General features: G+C 26.9%; 2 protein-coding genes across 13 annotated transcripts; one reads left to right on the top strand and one right to left on the bottom strand.

The window, feature by feature from the left end:
- The first annotated feature begins 234 nt into the window (after positions 1 to 234).
- Positions 235 to 2,507, top strand: LOC124426646 (tRNA methyltransferase 10 homolog A). 12 transcript variants are annotated; one of them, XM_046968583.1, is made up of 7 exons: positions 235 to 423; positions 523 to 1,340; positions 1,482 to 1,791; positions 1,856 to 1,862; positions 1,981 to 2,009; positions 2,081 to 2,186; positions 2,284 to 2,507. In XM_046968583.1, the coding sequence occupies exons 2-7, from the start codon at positions 1,174 to 1,176 to the stop codon at positions 2,487 to 2,489; spliced, it is 825 nt and encodes a 274-aa protein (XP_046824539.1). In that variant the 5' UTR covers positions 235 to 423; positions 523 to 1,173; the 3' UTR covers positions 2,490 to 2,507. The 12 variants fall into 12 exon arrangements, with proteins under 12 accessions (XP_046824539.1, XP_046824529.1, XP_046824533.1 ...); XM_046968573.1 differs by lacking the exon at positions 1,856 to 1,862 and having other exon boundaries at positions 236 to 423; positions 523 to 576; positions 1,141 to 1,340; positions 1,863 to 2,009; XM_046968577.1 differs by lacking the exon at positions 1,856 to 1,862 and having other exon boundaries at positions 236 to 423; positions 501 to 576; positions 1,141 to 1,340; positions 1,863 to 2,009.
- Positions 2,508 to 3,299: 792 nt separating this feature from the next.
- Positions 3,300 to 8,287, bottom strand: LOC124426644. The gene is made up of 6 exons (XM_046968572.1): positions 7,737 to 8,287; positions 6,817 to 6,936; positions 6,027 to 6,123; positions 5,691 to 5,841; positions 5,480 to 5,608; positions 3,300 to 5,359 (listed from the first exon to the last, which is right to left on the bottom strand). The coding sequence occupies exons 1-6, from the start codon at positions 8,090 to 8,092 to the stop codon at positions 5,079 to 5,081; spliced, it is 1,134 nt and encodes a 377-aa protein (XP_046824528.1). The 5' UTR covers positions 8,093 to 8,287; the 3' UTR covers positions 3,300 to 5,078.
- Positions 8,288 to 9,077: the final 790 nt, after the last annotated feature.

Below are 9,077 nucleotides of genomic sequence, written 5' to 3'. Positions count from 1 at the left end.
CCAGGCAAAAGAAATATCAAATTGAAAAAGTATTTAAAGGAATAGAAAAGGAATAGCAAATATTATTTCAATCCTCCAATCGTATTTCTGTATAATCAAAAAACGAACGTCATTCGTAGTTTCAAGAAACGCGCTTTAAGTTTGAAATCATTAAAATAGGTTAAGATTTAAAGTTAATTTAACAATAGATGGCGTGAGCTTTCTTTATGGAAATTTTATACATAAGATGGAAGTCTTATGATTTTTTTAATATAGGTATAAAAATGTTTTGTCTTTGATATTCGGTTCAAAAAGTAATATATTAATATATAGTTTTGTTATTTTGTATTGTGTATAATGAGTTCTTCACAATCGTCGTCATCGTTTTACAAATCAGCAAGAAAACCTGTAGATAAAAAAGTGCTTTATCATAATCTAAAAATGGTTATTCTCCTAACTACAAAACAAACAAAAAAAAAATTTTGACAGTCTCATTTTATTTGACATTAACGTAATTTTAGAATATTATATTTTTTGTTTTAGAGTATGCAAGAAATACAAAGGGTTGCACGTGAAGTTGACAAAAATATGAAAAAAGTGCGAGAAGATATAGATATTACAGCTACTTTATTAAATGCAATTGAAATACACGCACAGCAAGATCAAAATTAATATAATATTTTTTATACAATTTTTTATGAGATTTTACAAAATCTTTTCACGATAATAAATTTTGTTTCTATTACAAAGAAAATAGATGACTGAAAAAAAAAAACAAACATGAAATTAGAATCGATTAATTAGGAGACTGTTTTAACAAAAAAAAATATTATAAAAACATAGAATTAATTATTTCCTATTTAAACAAAATATGTATTCAAATATTTTTTATTTTTGTTATATATTATAATGCTTATATTAAGAATAATTCATAACTTAAAATTAATTATAATATTAATTGAATAATTTTCGTGATCGATGTATTGATCAGCTAAGAATGAACATGCAATCCGTAAGATGTCGCCTTCATTTATCACATTGTGTATCACATTAAAAATTCATGCTAGTTTTTGACACACAGTAGTTAGCTTTTATATCGTTGATTTTTATTAGTTAAATCTTTGATACGACATGATTGTATTTAAATGAATATTTATTTAGGTTCAGAATTAATTTAAAAGATAAAGATAAAAGATGGAAAATATTGAAAATATTAATAGATTAGATGGAGAAGCCATGGATTATGTGGAAAACAGGATTGATAATAACAAAGTTTCCCATTTAGAAAAGAATTTGAGCAAACGACAATTAAAAAGGGCAAAGAAAACGGAAAAATGGTTGGAACGAAAAAATGAAAAAAGGTGTTCAATTCTGTATTATTAAAAATTGATAAAATTATAGAGAGAAAATTGTGCCAATAATTTTAAAAATATAAAATTAATTGCGCTATGAAATATTTATTTCTGTATATAGTTAAAGCTTTTTAATATTTCATTTCTTAGACGGCTAGAACGAGCTAAGGCTAGAGAAAAGCGAGCATTTGCTCGTGCAAATAATATAGATCTTGGCCCATCTAGAAAAGCTTTAAAAAGAAGTACTATGGCAGAGAGTAGTTGTAAGCTTACTGTTACTATTGATTTATCATTTGATGATTTAATGATAGACAAAGATATCGCAAAATTGATTAAACAGATATTAAGATGTTATACATTAAACAGAAGAGCAATTGCACCTTTACAATTTTCTTTAACAAGTTTTAATGGCAAATCTAAAAAGGAAATGGAGAAACACAATGGATATGAACATTGGGATGTATGTTATATTACTACTTGTTCTATTCCATATGTTTATTCCAAATACACTTAAATATTTATAGATTACAGGTAAAATTTGAACTTGATTCATATACGAGTATTTATCCAAAAGATAAAATTGTATATCTCACAAGTGAATCAGAAAATGTGATAGATCGACTAGATCATAGTTGTATATATGTTATAGGTGGCTTGGTTGATCATAATTGTCATAAAGTAAGTTATAAAATTTTTCAATATCAATTTTTTATAAATCAATTTATTATTATTATTATTTTTATTATTAGGGTCTTTGCCATAAGTTGGCAATGGAAAATGGAATAAAACATGGTCGTTTACCATTAGATAAATTTCTTCTAATGAAAGCTAGAAAAGTTTTAACCATTGATCATGGTAAAAAAAAAAAAAAAAAGAAATAAAAAGTATTATATATGTATACACATAATAATAATCATAGTAAATATACTTTAATAGATATATATTTTTTCAGTATTTGAAATCCTTCTTAGAATAACGGAAGGTAAAACATGGCAAGAAGCATTCCTTCAAGTATTGCCAGAACGTAAAAGAGCTCAACCAATTACATTTCCTCCAAAAAAATCTGAAGAATGTAAAACAATGAATGATATTAAAATAGAAAAAGATTGTGATGAAGATATGTGTAATAATATTGAAAATGTATTCAAACAAGAATAAAGTTATAAAAGCTTGTAACATCGTATTTTATATATAATATATAGTATTATATATTATATAATCATGTGTTATATGTACGTATGTGTGTATCTGTATATACATATATATTATTATTCATTGATGAATTGACTCCTTAGACAATGCTATAAAGCATTGAATCATTTTATTTGTAGACACCATGAATTATTGACAAACTGCTCTATAAAATTATATCTTCATTTCACTTATCGTTTTAATTAATTTATAAGTAGAATGAATGACAACAAAAATATATTAGAAAAAAAAATTAATTTCATGATAATGAGAATCTTAATTATTAATTGTTCTCATCCAGTTAATTATTAATTAAAATAACTAATTTAATTATATCATATGATTAATACTTTCGTTAAAAAAAACATACGATATAAAGAACAAACTAATTTTTTAAAAAATTGAAAAGGTACAATGCAACTATATACTTTTAAAAAATTTTAGTTATAATTACACAGATTAAGTTGATTAAGATTTTAATTTTTAATTATGGATTTTTAGATAATCCGTGTAAAAGTTGTATTACATTATCACTTATTACCAATTATCTATAATTTTAATGATATATTTGTTTGAAAAAAAAAAACATACATTATTTATGTCCACATTCTACTATTCCTGTGTCACAATAATTACGGCTATCAATAGATAGTATTATGAATGACGCAATATATTTTACACACTCGATATTTGAGAACATAATTATCATGATGACCTGTTATCATATCACAGAAAAGATTTTGAATAGGCTATAAACATTTCATGTATAAAAATAGATTGTCAGATCATTTATCAATTTTATTCAATCCTTTGCAATTGTGATTATCATTTCAGATTTACAATACGATTTTAATATTATACTTGATTTCTATACTAGAGAATAAAATGTATAGATTAAGATAATTTTGTGATTTACCAAGTGATTTACTTATAATAAGCTAAATAAAAATATATTGTCTTCAGATTAATTTTTGCAAAATAATTCATATAATAAAAAGGATTAGAATGACATAATTTTTTAAAAAGAAACACTAATCGATGAAACATACAAAACCAAAAGTATTTCTCATAAAATAATCATGTATCAATGAATAAAGAATATAAAATTATATTACGAATTGTTTTTACCGTCTGTTTACCGCAAACAAAAAGATAATGATAAAAAAATCATTACAAAGAAAAATTATTCTTAAAATTGAAATTAAAATTTGGAATTCAATTAAAATTTACTCAATTATGGATATATTATCCATTATATTCAGTCTTAAATTTTATCTCAACAAATTGTCATTCATTTCGAATATTTCATTTGAATTCTAAAACTAGAAGATTAATCCCATCTAGCTTATGGAGCATCGTATTTACACAATACAATAATTAGAAATATTTTATATATATATACACGAGATTTTCTGCTATATAAAAAATATTAATAACAAAATCGTAATGTTATAATGTATAACAATTTTCAAATTATAATTGAGCAGTTAACAAACGGTTCAAAAATCGTAAAACTTACAAAATAATCTAGAAATATTTTGAATGCATAACTGAAAAATATTTGAAGATAATACATGTTATTTTATCAGTTATTTGCAATTGATTAAATGTTAATATATACTAAAAGTTTTTTTTTCTTTTTTTTTTTTTTTTTTTTTTTTAATGATATATCATGTTTTGTAACCTAATATATTCCTGAATATATTTTGAAAATTAAAATACATTGTGAAAACTTGTTAACTGATTAATCACTTATTTCTCTTTTTGTTAAATATTTAGCACTATTATTTTTTATAGATACGAAAAAACAATATTTGTAATTTACAAAACAATGATACGTGCTTTATGGAGCTCACCCGTGACAAATATATATTAATTATATATAAATACATGAATTGGTTTGTTTACTATTATTATAAAGATGTTTTCTTTCTTGTATTGTTATTAATACATATCAGAGAACGTATATTGTAAAGAATTTTCTTCCAAAGAGATACGTAATTCATAAATATTGTATCGTTGGACAATTTATAGTTATAATTATTTTTTGTGTGAAATAAAATGTGCTAAATTTACCTTCCAAATTATAGAACATATTGATTAATCTTCAATTAAAATAACTTCAAATTTTTAATATCCTCCGTCTGTTTTTATTCTTTATATCATACGATTTTATCTTTGAATATTTTTCATAGCATCTAAAAAATGTATCTGAGTATGTATCAATTCAACGTTTGATTGTTAAGTCTAGATCACAGAAGGGTCTCCATCTACACCTTATTGTACAGTTTCTAAATTTTACTTTGTTGTATCTGTACATAGCATAAAAATAATGATTTTTAGTAATATTTTGATAGAATTATCTATAATTTTTTCATATGTAATGATTTTTTAAAAATACATGCAAATCGTGAGCGTGTTAATGATAACAAAAATATTTTTCCGATTTCTATAAAAAAGAAGCAAGCCAATATTTATATAAGACATAATTGTATTATCCCATTTCTTTTTTATGTATGTCACAGTTTTAAAAGTATATCCAAATTCTAGATATCTTCATGCATTATTTATATTTGCAACTTCCTGTCTATCAATTATTTCAAATTCATTATCACTCTCATCGTTTAAATTGAACTTATTATTTAACATTTCATGTCTAAAATCTATTTCTTCTTCGGAGGATGAACCTTTCTCAAAATGTCTGCTTTGAAACTTAATGCCACCTATACCTGTCTCTTCGACACTAAATTCCAATTCTGAGAGTTCAACTTCATCAATACTTTCATCTTCGTGAGATGGCATTCTTAAATCTACAAGTTTGTCATCATTAAAAAAATCTGTAAAGAAAAAACAGATATTCTTATCATTAAATCTTCTATCAAATCAATGAAAGAAAAGTAATGAGTGTTTATTTTTTACTTTCATTTACTAATATATATATAAGTATGAAGTCATACCATTTTGTATATCTGATTGCAAACTTGATGGTGTTGGAGAATGGTCACCTGATTCTCCTGCCCTTTTTAACACTTGAAGATTATCTTCAGTGACTATAGGTAAAAATTCTTCCACTTCACTATCCCATTCTGTAAAAATTTGATAATTGATAAATTATTTTTATAAAAAGATAGAACTACTATAAAGTATATAATATTACACTGTCATTACCTTTATGTGATATTACTTTTCCAGGTAGCTTTAGTAATAATGCAGGTACTAGTAGAATGCTCATACATATTATATAAGCAAGTAATACTCCATTCATAGTACGACCAATTATCCATAGGCCCAAGGATATAGTACAAACAGCAGTACAAAACTATAATTTTATTCAAACTTACAAGCATAAACTTTTTTCTGCATTTGTATCTTTTATATGTCAAATAAGTCGTTTTATGATGATATTAATATATACAATTTCTCATGTGTTAGCAATAAGTGTAAATATTATATAGGTCAAAGAGCATATTATTATAGTAATAAATATCAACAGAGATAACATACCGTCCCTGGCTGATCTTTCCGTAGTTGTCTTAAGCTCTGCAAAACGGATTTTATTTTTCTTCCTATCTTTTCAATCTGTTCAGCCTTGGTGTGTGATCTATAAACATATTGGGAAGCTTGTTTATGTTGATTCTGAAAATGGACAATATATTATGCATGTGTGATTCATTTAATTTAATATGTATAATATTTAAATATGCAAGTGCATGAGAAATTCTAATATCGCTTATAAATTGTAAATCTTTTAACAATTTAATAAAACAATCATTCGATCTAGAAATATTTTATTTTACACCTATGTAAATTATTACGTATTATATATATAGAAAAGTTGGAAGACTTGTAGAAAAAATCTTGTCAGAGAAGAACAACAATATTAAAACAAATTTTGTTCTATAGCAAAATATTTAATTGTTTTATTCAGATATTAATCTGCATATAGAATAATTCTGTAAATTTTGGACCAACACATGCAATTGCATATTTATAATCAAACTTGTATAACTCAGCTTTGTACTATCTTGTAATGTAAAAACTCTTTCAATTTAAATGTTCCTTAATGTCTGTGTTAATAAGAATCCCAAATAATTATGAATGTATATATATATATATATATATATATATATGTAAAGCATACCAAATGTATATATTAATAAAGTTTATATAGAATATATATTTGTAATTTTAGCATCCATAATTCATAATTCATTATAACGACATAAAAATAAAAAAGTATCAATGAGTTCCCACATGCGCAACCCTTATATATTTTTGAAGCTTAATGACATACACTAATTTTTTCTTGTTTTCTTCATATGCCTGTGCTTCCAGATTTTTATAACAGAGAACCACGACAAGCGCAGCACTGCTGGCTACTGCAAAGCCTCGGATCTCTAGAATAACTATCCCCCTGAAAAATTAGTAGTAAACACTTGCCTCATTTAACTTCATTGTAACATCAAGTGGATTAGTTATAAATATATCTGTTCTCATAAAAGAAAAAGTTAACATTTTAAATATTATGGGAAATGGAAAGTTTTTTGTTATTGATAAATTTTATGAAATAATTAAATGTGATTAAAAACTTAAATTGTTATTATTAGAAAGTTTTACCTTAGGCATATTATTCTTGTTCAAACGTATATATCACATGCATTTTATAAATTCAAAGCAGTCTACTGGAGGGGGGAGGAGGAAATAAATAAAGAAAGAAAAAAGAAAAGTAAAAAATAAAAAAAAAAAAAAAAAATAATAATAATAATAATGTTAAGAATAATAAACGAATAATAAATAATAAATGTAAGAACAAGAAACAATGGGGAGTTGGCGACGAGGGATATTAATTTTGGGAGCGTACATATGCGACGCTATACCTCTTGTTCTTATTGTCAGGTGCATAAAGGTAATAATCAAACATTGCATCTCGAGAAATGCGCGTGTACATACGTATGTACGTCAGCAAGCAGTGTAACAAGCAGCGATCGCAATTCAAAACGATCGATGTGCATGCACGCGTGCGTGCGTACGTGCGCGCGTCCGCACGCGCATGGAGTTGTGTGTGTGTGTGTATGGCGCGAGCGCGCACGCGTGTGGTATAAAAGTAAGGACACATAGAGAGACGTGCGCGCGCGCGCGCGTGTGTGTGAACATATTAATGGATATACAATATTATAAAATATAGCACAGAAATAGTAGTATCAGGTCACTCACCAAAAGAGTATATTGAACACAAACACAACTGTTATACTATTAACAGAGTTTTCCCATAGAAGGATATTCTCCAAAATCCCGCAGAATCTCTTCAAAGCCTCGATGTCGCAAATATTATTGCGACACTCGTCGTCATAATCTTTGTCGACGACGGGCGAATTCCTCGTCGAATCGGCCTCGAGGCTCATCTTTGTTACATCGCAGGAAGGCAACAATGACGATGCTACTGCTGCTGGTGCTGCTTCGGTTGTTACTGGCACCGATGGTGATGGTGGTTGTAGTAGTAGTGGTGGTGGTGGCGAAGGCGGACTCCTCAACCAACGAAAATAACATGCGATTTTCGATAGCCTTTCCATGACAATTCCAGGATAATGTTGAATCACTTTTCTCGACCTAATTCCTCTTTTCTTTCGGCATGGTATACCCTCCAATGGTCGTAGAAAGATATTTTTAGCGCGTGACAACGGGAAGGAGAGACTTTTCGAAATGAACAAACTAACGCTGAGGTTTCTTTCGTTTCGTTTCCGAAGTGCGAATGCTGGACGCTTAAGAGGGATGTTAGAGAGGAGGAGAAAATACTAGGTAGAGGGGATGCTTTACGATATACGTATATTAACACATCTATTCCTAACTATGTAGTTGTGTGTATGTTATAATATATATATATATAATATACGTATGTATGTATGTACTTGCGCATGCACACAATGCACAAGTTACAAAATCATATGAGAGCTCAATTGGTGGCAGTTTTCCTCTATCTATTTTTCGATGAGAGAGATAAGACTATTGGAAAATATTCTTCCTTGTTTACCTATTAAAGCAATTCAATATTTAGATTTTCTCTAAAATCGTTTATTATTTCTTCTCAAAGCTACTACGTCATTTATGTATGCGCTCGTGCACACATCTTCCACACAAGAACACGTATATACATACATACATACATACATACATACATACATACATACATACAACATATATACATGCACATATGCACAATCATACTCTTCGCTTACTTTACATATATTCAGCACATAATGATTGCAATATGAGATCACAAATCGTCGATGCAGTCATGTTACTTCACGCCAGTTTCTATTAGTTTGCTTTTTCTTAACGTTTTCGAATCAGTATCGTTGTTCGTCGCAATAAATTTTGTAGGGAAGGAAAAATTGAAACAAATTTCATATATAGAAAATTTCTATAACGACATCAACATTTATTTATTCTGTTTATACCTAATTTTAATAAAGTGACAAAGACAACATAGTTGCGCCTTCGAAAATCTTGAGAAAAGATATTTATTTATTCGAAATGCGTTATATTTCTTTCTTTCTT

This window comes from Vespa crabro, chromosome 9 (assembly GCF_910589235.1).
Source record: "Vespa crabro chromosome 9, iyVesCrab1.2, whole genome shotgun sequence".
NCBI classification, from domain to species: domain Eukaryota; kingdom Metazoa; phylum Arthropoda; class Insecta; order Hymenoptera; family Vespidae; genus Vespa; species Vespa crabro.
The sequence above is the reverse complement of the archived record's forward strand: the minus strand, read 5'-3'. Positions and strand labels throughout refer to the sequence as shown.